We start from the raw sequence: 17,977 nt of genomic DNA, 5'->3' as shown, positions 1-17,977 counted from the left end.
CAGTAGAGAGAGACGTAAGGAGAAAAATTTGAAACCAGATAATTTTTTATGCAGGAAATGTCTTTATGGGACTGTAAAAGATGATCTGCCATATTCACGGGCTCATAAAATATATGACCCATGTATCTTTTTTGAGAAAAATACAAATTACCTACAGAGAAGCATTTGTTGCTAGTGAAAGATATGAGAAATAGGATCTCAAGAATTGGAAAGCTAAGCCATAAAAGGACTAATAATTAGCTTTATGTAATCAAACACAGGGTTGAGTTTTAAATAATTCTAGAAAATCTTGTTTTAAAATTGAAATGCAGTTGATAAATACATTTTTTTAAAAATTGAGCTTGAGGAAAACCATGGTATTTAAGAATTGGAAACAAGCTGTCATGCAGGGTGTCATACGGGGTCTCTGGTCCCGCTCCCCACATAAGAACGCAGGACATGGTGAGGCCAAAAAGGAACACCCACGGAGCCATAGGTAGGGGAGTCTTACCACTATACTCTCGCTGATGGCTGGGTTGGAGATACAGGAAGCAGGAGCCACATTATCCTCAACCTGCCATCCACTTCTCCCTGCCAACCAACCTCACTTGCTAGCTGCAATCCACACTTGCTAGCTCAGCCACCATCTTCTTGCTAGCCTTCTGTGGGGACAGAGCCGTGTCCAGGCTCTCAGACTCACATGGAAAGGTGCTGGCTCAGGTAGTCAATGGCCTCCAACCATGATTGAATGGCCATCAGCTGTGGCTAGTTGGCTGTCAGCTGTAACCAGTGAGCCATTGGCCACTAATATAACTGCTGTGGCGATGCCAGCAGCAAATGGGGGTTAGCAAGAAGATGGTGGCTGAGCTGGCGAGAGCGGATTGTAGTTAGCAAGTGAGGTTGTTTGGCAGGCAGAGAAGCGGATGGTATGTTGTGGGTAGTGTGGTTCCTGCTTCCTGTGTCTCCAACCCAGACCCCAGCGAGAATGTAGTGGTATGACTCCACTATCTATGGCTCCGTGGTGTTCCTTTTTGGCCTCACCATGTCCTGCATTCTAATGTGGGGAACAGGACCAGAGACCCGCATGACACCGTGCATGACACCCCCCATTTGTTGCTAGCATAGCCACGGCAGTTATATTAGTAGCCAATAGCTCACTGGTTAGAACTGACGGCCAAGTAGCCACAGCTGATGGCCATCCAATCACAGTTGATGACCATTTCTGTGACCTTTTCACGTGAGGGCAAGAGCCTGGAAACTGCATTCCTGGCTCTGTCCCCACACAAGCATTGTGAACAGAACCTGCCTGTGAAAGAAAAGCTTCCACACAAGAGACTGTGACAGTCTGATCTTCAAGGATGCCAAAAAAATTCTACACCCCTGACATGAGCCATCAAAAAAAGTTCACAAGCCATTTAAGAAAATGTAGTAGCAGCACAGAGAGGAGTCAACTCAATTAGAAAAGGTGGCAGAAAAATGAGAACTTTAAACAAAATTAACAAAATTTAGTAAAAACATCCCAGATCAAGTTGGACCACAGGAAAAGAAGCCTAAAGAAATATCAGGTATTTTAAAAATGCATAAAGAAATTACGAGAGAATAATCACAACTAATAACTGAATCACTGATCGTGTAAAGTGAAGGATATCACATGCACTAAGCAAAAATACAAAGAAATAGAAATTCACTCGGTGTTTTTCAATAACTATTGATAGAATGCCTTCCCTCTGTGAGGCACTGGGTGCTGAGGAGAGAGTGGTGGAGACACAACAAAATTGCTGCCCAGGGGGAACTTACATTCCAGTGAGGGGAACACAGACAATACAGATGATAAATAAATAAAACGTTAGATTGCAATGGTTGCTAAGGGGGGAAAAATTAAGTAGGGAAGAGATATATAAAGTGTTTGGGGAGAGGACTGACATTAAGGATGAGGTAGCCACGGAAGCCTTGAATTTTACCTGAAGGAAGTGAGGCGCTAACCTCGTGGGTATCTGGGGGAAGAGCAACCCCGGTAGAGCGCACAGCAAGTACAAAGGTTCTGAGGTGGAGGCATGTCTAGTGTGTCTGCAAAATAGCAGAGGTCAAGATGGTTGGAGCAGAGTGAGCAAAATAGAGAAAAATAGACGGGATGCCAGAGAAGCTGCGCATGGCTACACTGAACAGGGCCTTACAGGTTACGGCTAAGAATGTTAGCTTTGTCTTTGAGAGAGAAAGGAAGATCCTGAACTGTTTTGGACCTAACCACGTGATCTGACCGATTTTAATAGATTCACTCTGGCTGCTGTGTGAGAAGAGAGGCAGAGGGCAAGGAGAAAGTGGGGAGATGATTAGGAAGCTGCCGCAATGACCTGGGGGAAGAAGACAGTGGTTTGGGCTAGGGCAATGGCTGTGAGAGGGAAGAGTGGTGGTCAAGTTGGCATACATATGTTCTGAGATACACCAGGCAGGGTTTGCAGACAGACTGAAAGTGGATTGGGAGAAAGTTGTCAAGGGAAATAGCAGGGCTTTTGGTGTGAGTAGGTGGAAGAGTGGAGGTCCCATTTGCTGAGGTGGGAAAGATGGTGGTTGGAGAAGGACAAGACGCAGGAGAAAGTTAGGAGTATAGTTTTGAATTTGTGAGATTTAAGCTGCGTGCTGAAGAGCATGGCTTTTAGAACCCTGCTGCCTCTGTCGATGTCTGCACTTGGCCATTCACTAGTTCTGAGGGCTTGAATGTGCTGCCTAACTTCTTGATGCTGCAGTTTTCTTAGGTGGGAAAAGAAATCTATTTCCTGGTCTTTTATGAGTCAAGAATAAGTTAAGATTTGTAAAATATCATCTTGTGTATAGTGTTAATCAAATAAGTAAACATCCAAGGGGAACGTTTAGGGCAGTTTAAGGGAATGTATAAGAACTATTACAAAGCTTTTTCAAGAACACACACATACTTAAATTAATATAAAAAGATATACTTTAGAAGGCCACTATAGACAGAAAGAAAGTATAGTGGGGAAAGGGAATAAAGGAGGAAAAACAATAAGATAAAATGAAACAAATAGAGGTAATGTGTTATAAAGAAATAGACTGTGTTTTATTCACTGCTATAGCCCTAAGGCCTGGAAAACATCTAGAACATTAAAAAAATGAATAAAGGTTTGAATGAATGAACAAATGAACTGAAGAAGTCATTAGCTCACTTCTGTGCTCTTTGGGACCAATAAAAATTTAGGCACATACATTTAGCCTGGTTCTGAAAATCTTACAGGTATCCGGATGGAAATTCCTTGATTATGGTGGTGGTGATTGCGTATATCCAAACCCATCAAATTGTACACATTGAATATGTGCAGTTCTTTGCATATCAATTATACCTCAATAAAGTTGAAAAAATAAATGAAAAAGGAAAGATCAGGCTAGCACAGAACTTCTCATCTGTAATGTTGGAAGCCAGAGGGCATTGGAATGAGCTTAGAAACGATTAAGGAAATTGGATAGCAGTTCAACATCTTATATTCAGCCAAAATATTAATCATATGAAAGTAAAAGAAAGACAACAAATACACATTTGTGATCACCTTCTGAGAAACTCTAGAAAATACTCTAACAATGTAAAAATTAAATCAAAACAAAAACTTTTAAATAGCAAGAAATGAATAAAAGCAGCAAATATTGTCTAAATTAAGATTTAGTTTAAATCAAAAAGGATTATAATATGTTTTGAAATGAAAAAAATAAATTTCAAGAAAACACTTAATGTTAACCTGTAACTTGAATTCTCAACTCTCACTAACCCCCAGTTGTTATCAGGGTTGGTGGAGGAGTTGACGATTTAAACTTCTTGACTGGATCACATGACACATAGCTAATAATTTAATTTTGGAAAGTTTCTCTGGCAGCGCTTTTTAAAGTTAAAATGCTCATGTTGTTTGATGAGCAAAAGTTCAGTGCAATTCTTTTTGTAATAGCAACAAAATCAAAAAGTAAAATAATCTATCAGACACACACACACACACACACACACACACACACACACACGTGTGAAGTCATCCTGAAATGTACCAGGATTTTTTCCCATCAAATAACATTTGTGCAAATAAGATTTTAGTTCTATAGTTTAGCATATAGTAACAATGACATACATTTTAATTTCAAAACCTATAAAAAAATCTCTACGAAGTCTCCTTTTATTATGCTAGCATTAGGTAAGTACACAAGATAAAATTTCCTTCTTTATGTACAAGAAAAGGAGATAAAAAAAAATTCATGCTTCAACTTTTCAAATTCCTGAGCTTTCCATAGGTGAATTTGTCATACAAGTGAAACATTTTAAACAGCACATGTAAAGCAAGCTATTTAAAAATACATAACTGTTTTAGCTTCTGTTACCAAAGCAGGTGTTAAGTAACTAAATTACAGAAACCTTGTTAATCTTCCCATTAATTAATTGCAATAATTAATTAAATTAATTTTAAATATCTTAAAATTAACGTATGAATAAGTACCAAACCATTGGTAAGTCTTATTCTCTTGAGCAATCAATCTCCCTGTAAATAGTTACCTCGACCTGTGGGCTAGTCCCTACAAGTTGTTGTGGCTGTTCTGTACATTCAGACCTACCTTCTCAGGTAAGAATGAACGTAGTGAGTGAAAGAGCTGAGAGCGGAAACACCACCTTTGGGAGAAGACTGCACAGCTACTGCTGGCCAGAACCACTGCTGCTCTAAGATAGGCCATAGTTCACACAGACAGGATGACGCAAACATTAAAATGTGAGAAAGATAAGCTGATAATGAATCTTTCTGAAACAAGGTAACAGTATATTATCGACAAATATAACTGGGAAGTGCTTTTATTCTAAACCAGTATCAGGAAACTAGCAGTGAGCAAGCTAAATAGTGAAGGTAAATATTACCATTACTTTAAAAATAATCTCAAGCATGGGCCACCAGTAACCAGTCATGGGTGTTAACGGCATATATATAAAAGTACATGTCCATTAAAACTGCCTTAATTGTTGATTGATTTGAAAGAAAAATACTCCCGTATTAGACATCTGTACAAAATAAATATTAGGTTGGTGCAAAAGTAATTGAGGTTTTTGCAATTATTTTTAACCTTTTAAATCGCACTTACTTTTGCACCAACCTAATCATTAACACTAAAAAAAAACCAAAAACACAAAACAGTTCACTTTCAAAGCAGATGATTTGTACTGCCAAAGGAATATTTCTAAAGCTTAGAATGTACTTAAACTCAATAACATCCTATAGTTAGAAAATAATTTAAAGGAGTGGCTGTCAAAATGTTTTTAAACCATGAAAGGAAGAAACACATTTTAAATTGTGAGTCAGTGCACATGTAGTTATACATCCATTGAGAATGGCACTTGAAACACCCTATTTATAGGTTGGTGGGCAGGGAAATTTTCTTAATTATAAGCTAAGCAGATGAGATAATAGCATATTAATAGCAATTTTAAAACATTTTTAAAATAGTGCTTTTAGTTATCTTACTCACTAAAATTATTATACTATATTTTTAACAACAATCTCTGAAGATAGCTTTCACATATTTATTTCGGTTAAAATTAAATTACATATGTGCTTAGGGAAATTTTCCAGGCAATCAGATTTAATTTTCTTGCTACAATGCTTTTATAATCCATCTCTACAGCTAGAACTGAATATACACAATGGCAGGCTTTTCAATTAATTTTTACTCATATTGCAATCGCAAATATACCCTCAGTTAATTGTTTTTGATAGTGCTATATGAAATTTTATCATAGAGAAGAAGAAAAAATTCATCTGGTTCACAATCAATTTCAGTTAAATCAACATCATAATCAATTAAAACAGCTTTGTGATACTCATATTTTCATAACTCAATTCAAAGTTTATCCAATTAACATGTCTACAAAGCACATTGCCCAAACATTAACTATTTATCAGATAATCTACCACCATCCCACAGGTGGGCCATATTGGCTTTGGCAGAAGTTCAAAGTTTCTAGAAGATTTTGATGGCTAAATAACTATTAACACTGATAAGAGCTCTTGCTGTATTTCAGTGATTGGACCACAATATAAAACTGATTTTAAAAATAGAAAGATTAAGAGCTCATACTTCTGTTAACACATTTTCATTGATCCTTCTAAGTTTACCTCCAAAGTCTGAAATTTTCCCACTCTTGATAGTGACAGTCTTCTACCAGTGTCTCAAGGAAAACTTTTATTCTTCATGCCACATCACCAGATATGATCAACTAACTTCAATCTTTGTTCTGGGATGTTATATATGTTTTAATATTAATCATGTACTTTAACCTTAGCACTCACCCTGAGTTCTATCAAAGTCTGTGGCTATTAAAATTACAAGATTGACTATGAGGGGTATGGCAAATCACTCTTGTAAAGGTAAAACACAATTAAAATCTGACTTTAATAATCATTGAGCAAAAAACCAGTTTCCAGAACTTTAATCAAACAGGATGAACACTGAGTCCTTCAGGAAGCAACAGTCTAACATGGCCATGTAAGAAAGCTCTAGTAACCTGGAATGCTAGAGAAAGCACTGGAAGTAAATTTAAAAACTCTGGTTTGAGAATTTGATACACATGAGTTAGGAGTGTTGAATGTGACACTTTGCTCTAAAGTAACATGGAGAAAAATGTATCTACTTTGTGAAATTTAAAGAAAAAAGGTATTTTAAAATGTTTTCTAAACTAAAAAAAAAAAACACCACACACAAAACATCACTGATGCTTTTACATACTCTGGGCAAGAAGATACAGGTAAAGTTGCCTTCAGATCAATGGAAAGGGCAGGGAAAGTTTTAAGGAATTGGTGGTATTGGCTTGCAATGGGCAAGTAGGTATATGGGGCTGACAACAAAGTAATGGGGCAGGAGGCAAGGAGTATAATTTAACTATAGGTTCGAGAATAAAAGAATTTTAAATAGCAACCCAGGTGACTTGTGGCAGACATTCATCATTTATTGACTGATATCTATATGCTAAAGTTGATAAAGAATGTAAGATACATGTCTTTGAGGAACTTACCTTTAGTGGTAGGCATTATAGTTCTAACCAATATTTATGAATCTCTTCCCTTTTCTGGATATACAGGGAAATTACACTTCCTACCCATTTATATTTGGCATGAAGATATCACTTTCTTTGGCCAATAAAATATGAATGGAAATGACATATATCACTGGATGAAGGCATTTAAGAGGCAGTATATAATTTGTCCATATTCTTTTCTCATGCTCCAGAAATTCTGGGAGCAAAATTGATAAGGAGATGACACAAGACAAAAAAAGCCTGGGGTTCTGTGCTTTGTCTGATGAAGAGGCTAGCTGCCCTGGAATAGATTCTGAATGAGCAAGAAGTAAGGTTTTGTTTTCTTAAGCCATGAGATTGTTAGTATTATTTGTTACTGCAACATAACCTAGTGTATCCTTATTAACAGGCATTCTAAAGAGAAAGCATAATACAGTAAGAGTATATACATTTGAGGGAAAAGGAGCTTGATGTTTTATCCCAACTTAACCACTTATTTTTTGTTGACTTTGAAGTATTACTTAGCCTCTTGAAGCCTCAATGTTATACTTTTAAAATGAATCTTGCATGAGAAAGTGCCTGGCTTTCAGTAGTGTCAAGTTAATCAAACAAGAAAGCCATTTGAGTGAAGTAGTTTAACACCTTAGCAGCTTAGGTGAACAAACCAAAACCTATGCCTCATGGTTAGGAAACAAAAACCTAAGGATCATCAATCCTTAGAACCAACTAGGATTCTCAAATAAGGCAACCACTTCAATGTTGGCACCAATCAAATCATTTCCTGCTTTGCTTTAGCGTCTTCTCTATAAAAGTCTGACCCCAAACTTCTGTAGGTGGTGCTCTTCTAACCAGTTCTGGTTTGGCATTGCTCTGTTCAAATAAAGTTTTGTCCAAATATATTCTTAAAATTTTTAATATGCGACTTTATCTTTCAATAGTTTATACCTGAAAAATGCTTTATGATTATTATTATTATTATTATTATTCCTCAGCAATAATTAAATAGAGTTGAAATATCTTTTTAAAAAAAACAACAAAAAAAACAGTGGTTGTTGGTGCCACTACACATGGATGGCTGAATGCACTGAGCAGTGTTCTAAGCTAGTGTCAAGGGCTAGAAAATAGAAACCATCCTTTGAGGGTGTGAGGGGTGGGGCATTCCCTGGCTCCAGGAAACAAAGGTGAAGGAGCCATGGTATCAGCTGGGGCATTTTTTTGCATTTTGCAACTTAATCTTTTTTTTTTCCTTTCCTTTTTTGCAATTTGAATATTTTGTGAGACCAGGGCTTCAAGGCAACTGGGAGCATCCTACTAGAGTGAGCAAGAACACAGACACGTTGAACCCTCTCAGAGGACTGACTACGCTTGGAAACTGGAAGTTCTATTTTGTTTGTGTTTTTCATTCTTTCAATGTTTATACAGATATATATGTAGAGAGAGATCTAAGGAACTCTTTCCCATCTCTGTTTCTCCACCAACGTGAAAGTAAACACTTTTAGCAAAGGAAGGAGGAAAAGACCATAGCAACATTTTGAGAAGTTCAGAATATTTTATGCAAAAAAAAATTAAGTCAATTGAGATGGAGAAACTGTCCCCACTTGAAGCCTACATTTATCTCTCTCCTCCACTTCTGCTGGCTTCCTAAGCTTTTGCTACAGAACCTAATGGAGCTCTCCATCATCACAAAGATGCATTTAGTAATGAATAAATAAAAAGACAAAAAGCTGGATGAGGAGAGTCACAGTCCATATGTTCCCCATAAGGTCCCACCTTATGAAACAAAACCCTTTCTTATGTCAGTGAGAATGTGTGAACTGCGTCATCATGACCATAGCTTTCACATTCCTGAGATATCAGCTGGGCCTGGTATCTGGTCTCTGTCCACCCAGGATCCTGTCTCAGAACTGTATGCAGCATCCCATCAGTAAAGCTCAGCTGCTGTCAGCAAATAACCAGACATGGAGTCCCATTGATCCTGACTCGAGTGAGGTCCCCGTGGGGTAGGAGCCGATCATGGAGATCTTCCGGTCTCCGACCTCCATGCTCAAAATATGTTTGATTCCAGTAACCTCAGGTTCTCTAAGTCTGAACTGAAACCACAGTCCATAACAAGGAAAGCTCACAAAGTCTTCATTCCTAGCTGTTGACAGGAAACAAGTACTGAGCTATGAGTAGAAAGAACAATACGGCAGCCAAGTGCTCCCAAGATGCCGGGACGCTGACGGAGACAGGGATTTCTGAGTAGGAAAACTCAGTCCTGCAGGTACAGGCACATTTCCCCACAGGATAGCGTTTTTGAAAGTTGGCTTTTGAAGAGATGCAGTTTGTTTTCTGTCTGGTAGCACCATACCCAAACAAACCTTTCTGTCATCATAAGCACTTTTCTAGAAGTACAAATACAGCTGACTCACATTTTAATCTGCATCTGTGTCCAAGTGTGTGGTCCTATACATGCTTTGGCCTGTGTGTAAGGTCACCAGGGTGTGCCCGTGTGTGTGTGTGTGTGTGTGTGTGTGTGTGTGTGTGTTTGTGCGCGTGTGTGTGTTTTATATTGTCATGAAGTTGATAAAATAAATTGTAATCTTTAAATGAGGAAATGTCAAAAATTGTCTTGACTATTCAAATTCATCAAGATATAAAAAGATAGATAAAAATATTGTGTTTAAGCATTGGTCTTTCTTGGAATTGTGTCATTTGTATTAAATGAGCATCACTAATGTTTTAAGAAGAAGAAATTAAAATTAAAAAGCACATCAAAACTATCACAAAATGTGCATACATGCACTAAAGAAACCTGGAGTAAAAAAGTAATCAGAGCTAGGTATGGATGTAGTAAATAACACTTTTAAAAAGGTAAATTCACTGCTGTAATATTTAATTTTAAGAAAAATTATTCTAAGACAAGCTAGTAAGTTTGTCACAGATAAAAATATCAGGTAGTATATTCAGATGAGCAGTTCTTAGTTGATCTCCAGAAAAAACTTGAAAATAAAAGTAACATGATTTCTCTTAGGAATTTTAAAACATGCTAAATGCAACAAGTCTTTACGAGGTCAGACAATTAAGTTGCGAACTCGTCCTAGAAAAAGTGCTCCATACCTCATTACTGAATATCACTACAGTCACCTTCAAAGTACTCCCCTTGGGAAGCTATTCAGTGACACTAGCACTTAGTCCACCCTTCAAAGCAATTTTGGAACTCTTTGGAATGGCCATCAGAGCTGTCGTCATATTATCCTTGATGTCCTGAATATCATCAAAATGTCTTCCTTTCAATATTTCCTTTATCTTGGGGCAAAGAAAGAAGTCACTGGGGGCCAGATCAGGTGAGTAGTGAGGGTGTTCCAATACAGTTATTTGTTTACTGGCTAAAATCTCCCTCACAGACAGTGCCACGTGAGCTGGTGCATTGTTGTGATGCAAGAGCCATGAATTGTTGGCGAAAAGTTCAGGTCGTCTAACTTTTTCATGCAGCCTTTTTAGCACTTCCAAATAGTAAACTTGGTTAACTCTTTGTCCAGTTGGTACAAATTCATGATGAATAATCTCTCTTATTTCAAAAAATTTAACATCATTTTAACAAGTTTGTGAACTTAATTGCCAGACTTCGTATGATGTGGTATCTTACAGTGAATAGATACCATCTTACTTATAAAAATTATATTCATTTGTTTGGGGTATTAGTTTATTTAGCATATTTTTTCATATGTTAATCAAGGTTTTTTTGTGATGGTAATACAATGCAAAGCAAATAAAAATATTTTATTTCTCCTTGTGTGGAAGAATTAACAAGAAAGACACTCAAGGGTAATTTCCCAGTGACTTGCATTAAAGGTTTTCAATACTAGAAATATTTAATATTTTAGAGCAGGAGCCAGCAAACTTTTTCTGGAAAACAGCAGGTAGTAAATCTTCAGCTTTTTTGGCCTTGTGGTCTTTGTCACAACTACTCAACTCTACTATTGTAACATGAAAACAGCCATCAATAATATGTAATACCTAAACAAACACGGCTATGTTCAATAAAAGTTTAAGTATGGAAACTGAAATTTTAATTTCACATGATTATAATGTGTCACGAAATATTCTTCTTTTGATTTTATTTTTCAGCCATTTTGAGACATAAAAGTCTTACATAGTTCTCAGGCCATACAAAAACAGGTAACAGGCCAGATTTGGTAAACGTCTATTCTAGAGCCACCCTATTAATATGGTTACAGGCTGACAATTTAAGCAAAACACTAAATAGGCAGTAAATCACCACTGAAAAACACAAAAAACATGAAAGCCCTCTAATAGATTTCTAGATGTAAACTCAGCTGCCTTGGGGATATATCAATGCTAGCTATCAAACCAAAGCCAGTTAGCTGATGTTGAATTCCTTGATTTTTCTAATTGAAATACGTAGGGTGGCTGAACCAGTGGAAAATGTACTTACGTGAAACAATCAGAGGTGATATAATTTTAGCAATAAATACATCACAATTGGTTTTACTCTAGCAGTTATATAGCATTGCAATAGCTAACACGTATACAGTGATTTCCATGAGCCAGGAACTTTAAATGTATTAACTTACTTGATTCCCGCCAAAAAAAATCTAAAAGATGGGTACAAGTGTTATCTTCATTTTATTGATTTTACCTTTCAAAATGTTGTCACTATCTGGCTTATATTGTCTGGTATGTATGGGTATGCCTAAATAAAGAAAAATACATATTAGTAATTCACGTATACAAGAGGCCACAACCACTAATAGAAAGAGCCCAGACCCATCTTTCTTTTCTTATCCATCATTTTTTTAAATTATTCAAAATAAGAGAGAGCAAATGTAAAGATTCTAGTAATTTAATAAGTATACAATAGTTGTTGTAACTATGAGCATTACTTTTAGTGTTTGCGCCATGAGGTCTGTTGAAATAGTTGATGCCTGCTCCTTCTCATACAACCTCCCAAACAGAGTTACTGTCAAGACAGGTCCAGATAATGGCTTCAAGCTAAACAAACGTCCGTCACTTGACACCTAATTAAAACACAAAGAAGTTGACTGGATATAACTTTAAGTTATATAACCTACAACACACTTTTAAAAGTCAGTACAACTGGATGAAGAAACAATACAAATAATGGCCAGATTCTGTTCCACCAGAAATATGTGAAATGGTACAAAGAAAATTCAGAGCTATCGCACTGGCAGTGGTTCATTTATTATTGAAATGTTTGTAATCAACATCTTATAATTTATTTATCTGAGGAAGCATCCCATAAGTTAATAAACATAAAATAATGGATTGCGGAGTATATAAGGGAGAAATCCGGTCCACTCAGACAAGAGAAAGACTCCTCCAAATGATCACAAAGGATTGACTAAGGGGAGCTGAGCCTCTAATCATCCCTGTCAATCACTCACTACAGTATCCCACCCTGCCCATTGTCCCTAACTCCCCACAGTAGCTGTTGCCACAAGGAAAGGGGAGGGAGAGCGGAACCTGGGAAAAGTCAGTAGGAGAATATGACTGGGCAGAATTCTGGTTCAGTAAGAAATTATTTCTGGCCTCTGAAAAAAAATTTTTGCTTTCCTGCCAACACCAGCCACTCAGATTCTCTCTCCTCAGCTTTTTCTTCTTTCCGTTTCTCCTGTGGTCACCCATACCATGATAGGAATTCCTTTTAACTTCCCTAGGCTATCACTGCCCAGTGATGTGAAGGGGCTTCTTTCTCTGGTGGGACTGGTCCTGAGACTCTTCTTGGGTCGTCTTCCTATTCGACAGACCTTAAACAGCCCAGCCTCGTCCTTATAGTTCTCACAATAGTATATTTCTTTTTTCTCAAGGATATACTAATTATTATTCCATACTAAGGCTTTGCAGACAAGACATGCAGGCTGCTCAGCATCCTTCAGGACCCCTAAGGATAATTTTACCCTCTTCAAATGAAGATTTTGATTTTACGTATTTGTAAGCGCTTGGGTAGGTTTTGTACTCAAAAAGTGCTTCCTGTTCCATAAAGGAGCTGGCAACACTAAACAAAGATTCTTACCTGAAATTCTCCAGGCGCAAGCTGACTTTCACTCAGCAGCACCTCAGGAAACACATACTGGGTTCCAAAAGTGCCACTGAGGGAGAACATGTCAAACCTGGTGGAAGCGGTTTCAACGGAGTCACCACAGGTGTGTAAGCCCATTGTTTTACACTTCAACAGAGTACAAATCTAGGAAAGTAAATGCAAACCAGTAAGTCCTAGGAAAGGACGTAAGTCCATGGAAGCACTCTCCTGACCTCGGACAAAATGTCTATGCTCCTTTGTTTGGTAAAATAATGTTATTTCCTCAATTGATTAATCCTGTTAATTGCTGACTGTCTGACTGTCTATAGCAACTAGCAATAAAAATGAAGGGCTTCAGACTCCAGTATTTTCTGTAATTCTCTGTCAAACAGATCAAGCCACGTAAAGAAATAATCGATTCTTTGGTCTATAGCTGAGGACAACTATATCCTCATTATTCTCAAGTTAGCAATGCTTTTATTAATCAAGTTTTCAAATTTTTAAAAAGGTTTCATTTAGACACTAATTTAATCTCTATTTTATTGCCTATTTTACACCAAGAAAAAGTTTTAAAGTTGTGGTGAACCTTAGAGTTGATATAAAGACAACCCCTGTGATCTGGAAAAGTCACATATTTTATATCTGAGCAAGGAATAAAACAATTCTCACTATATTACATAGTTATACTATTCTGCATAGTCATACTATCCTACACTATACTACATTCTTATACTACACTACATAGTTATACTATACTACAGTTATACTATCCTACACCATATTGACTATATAGTTATACTATCCTGCACTATACTACATAACTTTCTGAATGTAAAAATATAAGGATCTGAATCATCTCACCAGGCAGAGGGAAAATCACCCCCAAAAAAAGATCCACATTCATTTAACTCCATCTGTATTGCATCTTCCAAGCCACCTTCTTGCCTGATTGAAACCAAAAAGTCCCTAACTGGTCTCCCTGCTTCTGCTTTTGAACTTGGATAGCAAGTGCTTAGGGCAAGTGTGTTCAGATGAGATACACATAACTTTCAGATAAAAGGTAGAATACGCGTGAACATGGGTTTCTTTTTGTTCCCTTGAAATCCTACTAGAAGTAACATTGACCTTGTTTTAAGGCTAAAAACCCACAAGAATAGGAGACCGGGAAGATAGACCATAATGCAATTTTAGAAGCTGAGATGACACAAAAGTGGTGACTGAGCTAGCAGAACCAAGAAAGCTAAGTTCTAAACTGGCAGAGGGAAAAGACAAGAACCAACCCTCTCTATGCTGCAGAACACTCCAAAGATTCCACCCTTTGGAGGGCTAGGTACCTGAGGAGCCGGTAAAGTTGTGGTGACTAGAGAAAACTTGTGGGAAGTTGTTAGGATGCCTACAATACTGAGTGTCCCACCTGGTCCAGTGAAAGAGAAAGTATTTATTTCTAGAGAGGGTAAAGCAGACGATGTTTAGATGGAGGTTTTAAAAGACGTAGTTGAAAGGGATTACATGAATGAATCATACTCAAATATTGAGACCATTTCCTTCCACCACCACCTCACCCTGAAAGGTCATGTCTCTCACTTGGCTCTCTAAATGCTGTCATTTATCCTTCAGGAATAGGCTTGCCAGATAAAATATGAGAGAGGAGTCCCAGTTTAAACCGAAGTTCAGAAAAATTAAATAATACTATTTTTTCTTTTACTAAAAACTAGTATTTTTAATTTATCTGAACTACAGTTCTAGTTTGTAGTATAAGTATGTGCGAAACATGGGACAAAAACGTATCTATTCCATGTGATATTTGGGATATACTTACATTTTTTACGTGCACTTCAAATCTATCTGAATTTCAAATTTACCTGGGTATCCTTCTTTTTAGTTGCTAAAGTAGGCAACCTTATTCAGAAAGAGCATTAGAAGAATTTTTAAGCCTGAAAAACTTGACCAACCCAAGAGGAAATCTCTCAAGATACTTATCCCAGGGATTCCCCTAACAAAAGGCCCAGCTAGATCACTCCACTGTGAACCTTAAAATTGGCAAGTATTACCCACATGCTCAGAACTTTCAATCAGTTTTTGGTCATCCAAAAAAGTCACCCTATATGAGAAAAACTGCTAAATTTAGAATGTTAAATTCCAAAACTTGTCTGGCACCCATGGTTTAGCCAAAGGACCAGTGCCCAGCAATAAAAGAGGGTGTTGTTATTTGACAGAGCTGACCTTCCCAAGCACAAAGAATGGACTGGGCTCTGCTCTCCTCAGTGGAACTAGACTGGGGGCTGCAGAAGGCAGGACAAGACTGAGAGGGGAAGGAAGGAAAAAGAAAGAAGAAGAACCAAGAGATTGCTGCTTGTTTTGTAACCAAGTTTTGAAACTTAAAAATATATCACACACAAAAATATATCATAAGTTTTGAATTTAAAAATTAACATGGCAATGTAATACCATATATATGCCACATACATAATACAATTAGTGTCAATATGCCACATAACATATGGTAATATTTATATGTCAATAAATACTCTTCTACAACATAATTTGTTTAACTAATTTTCAGTTGTTGGACATTTTCTACCTGTGTTCTTGGTACCATTTTTCTTCTTTTTTCCAACACCTGAAGCACTGATTAGGAGTATTAATTCCTCCTGCATTTTCATCCTTTTCTTTTTATGTTGCTCTTTCCCTTAGGCCTATAAAGATAATCAAGTCTCTCTCATCTACTGGAAAAACAAAAATCAAAAACAGTTTTGTGACCATACGTCTGTCTAGTTCCTGTTTCATTTCTCTTTTTCCTGTCTCAGACAAGAGTTTTCAAGAAGAAATATTCACTCATTCTTGCAATATTCTTACTTCCCTTCAACTTTTCAACCTATTGCAATCTGTCTTTCACTCTGTCATTATTAGCCCAGGAAGTTCTACCAAAATTGCACTCAATCATGCCAAAACTGGAAAACATATTGCATAAATACACTTCACGTTTTTCTCCTTCCGAGAATTTCTACTTCTTTGCTATCCATGAGAGTTCTCTTTTTAAGTTTTCTTTCATTTCTCAATCATATTTGTAGGTTCCCATTCTTCTGTCCATTTCTTGCCCAAACATTGGAGATCCAAAGGTTCCGCCTTTATCCCACTGTTTTTTGCCGTCTATGTAGTCAGCTTCGTAACACCATTCACTCTTGTGGGTTTAACCACCATCTTTATCTTGCTGATTCTCAAAATAATATTTCTAAATCTAATTATCTCCCTTAAGTGTCAGACCCATATACTTAACAGCCTTTTGGATGGCTCCAGTTGAATCTCCCATATGTACTTCGAAAGCAGAAATGAGCACCTCCCACTGCCACCCAATCTGCTTCTCCTCTGGCAACCTGATCCGTCAGAGTATCATATTCACCCAGCCACTCTTGCCAGAAACCTGGCATATTCCAGACCCTTCATTCTGCTTACCTGTTCCATATCAAATTATCTACTTAGCTCAATTTCCTAAATATTTCTTGACCCCATACCCTAATTGTATTCCTACTAACATAATTTTTGATCCAGGTCCTAATAGAACTAGTTTAATAACCTAACTTGTTTTTTTGCCCTTAATTCCATATCCACACTGCCGACAAAATCATCTACTTTAAAGGAGATGTTATCACAGCATTCCCTTGCTGAATACCTTCCAACAAAAGAGCATCACTGGCAGAATAAAGTCCAATTCTTAGGAATGACAGGTAAGATCCTGCAAGATATGATCATGCCTGTAGACTCACCTTCCACCAGTCTTCACTTATGTTATGTCTTAGTGGCTCTAAACTGCTTGTTCTTTCCGGCATACCCTGTTCTGTCACATGTCCAAACCTTTGATCATGCTCTCCGCTCCGCCTAGAATTCCCTCCCTCTCTTTTTCACTTGGATAATAGCATATGCTCGTACATTATGTCTCCAGAAACTTCCTTGGATCCCCAAAATAGGCTAAGTACAGCTACTTAGTATTTTTACAGCAAAATCTGCATTCTGTGTTCTATCACATGCCAACCTAAAATTATCTGTTCATATGTGTAATGCAGGGTCTCAGCTCTCGCTCTCCACACAGAAACACAGGATATGGTGAGGCCAAAAATGAACACCCACAGAGCCACAGATAGGGGAGTCATACCACTATATTCTCGCTGGCGGCTGGATTGGAGACACAGGAGGCAGGAGTCACATGATCCACAACCCGCTGTCTGCCTCTCTGCCAACCAACCAGCCTGCCGGCGTAGCCATGGCAGTTATATTACTGGCTAATGGCTAACCAGTTATATAGCTGATGGCCAACTAGTTACAGCTGATGGCCATCTAATAACCAAGCCAGCACCTTTCCACGTGAGGCTGAGAGCCTGGAAACTGCTCTCCTGGCTCTGTCCCCACAATATGTCTTTCTCCCCTTCTAGATTTCTCATGAGGAAGGTCTATCCTTATTCATCTTCATATCACTAGCACGGAATATATATCTGGTATGTAGTAGGCACTTGATAAATGTGTGTCCAAATGAACAAGCATTGGTAGAGGGCTTATCTATCATACAGCAAACAAACATTACACAACAGGTTCAGTTCCAGCACTCCAAGGGCTTTCAGTCTCCAAAAAGTGTGTGCATACTTTGACATGACACGTCTTTGATAAAGTTAAGCTTAGGATGTCTGGGAGCACATGAAAGAGATACCTAACTCAGTTAGGGAGGGAGGAGTGATGTTATAGGAAGTATCAGAGCGGCGTTCTTGGTGAAAAGAACACCTGAAAAGCACTAAGAATGATGAGTAGCAGGGAGGCATCATAGATAAAGGAAACAACCTGTGCAAATACCCAGGGTTTCTGCAGAAGCTGGCATATTGGAAATGGAGAAATGTTTCAATATGGCAGGAGCCCGGGGCACA

General features: G+C 37.7%; 1 protein-coding gene across 1 annotated transcript in view; it reads right to left on the bottom strand.

The window, feature by feature from the left end:
• LOC308494162 (uncharacterized protein) overlaps positions 1 to 17,977 on the bottom strand; it is a 59,703-nt gene that overhangs the window by 7,446 nt on the left and 34,280 nt on the right. Inside the window, exons 15-17 of the mRNA XM_081041586.1 lie at positions 13,062 to 13,232; positions 11,911 to 12,045; positions 11,667 to 11,720 (exon numbers count right to left, since the gene is read on the bottom strand). Of these exons, the coding sequence (XP_080897712.1) occupies positions 11,670 to 11,720; positions 11,911 to 12,045; positions 13,062 to 13,232 (357 nt within the window). The 3' untranslated portion in view covers positions 11,667 to 11,669. The remainder of the gene's footprint in view (positions 1 to 11,666; positions 11,721 to 11,910; positions 12,046 to 13,061; positions 13,233 to 17,977) is intronic.

The sequence above is a fragment of the Rhinolophus hipposideros genome, assembly GCF_964194185.1.
Source record: "Rhinolophus hipposideros genome assembly, chromosome: 3".
In the NCBI taxonomy this organism is placed as follows: Eukaryota; Metazoa; Chordata; class Mammalia; order Chiroptera; family Rhinolophidae; genus Rhinolophus; species Rhinolophus hipposideros.
The sequence above is the reverse complement of the archived record's forward strand: the minus strand, read 5'-3'. Positions and strand labels throughout refer to the sequence as shown.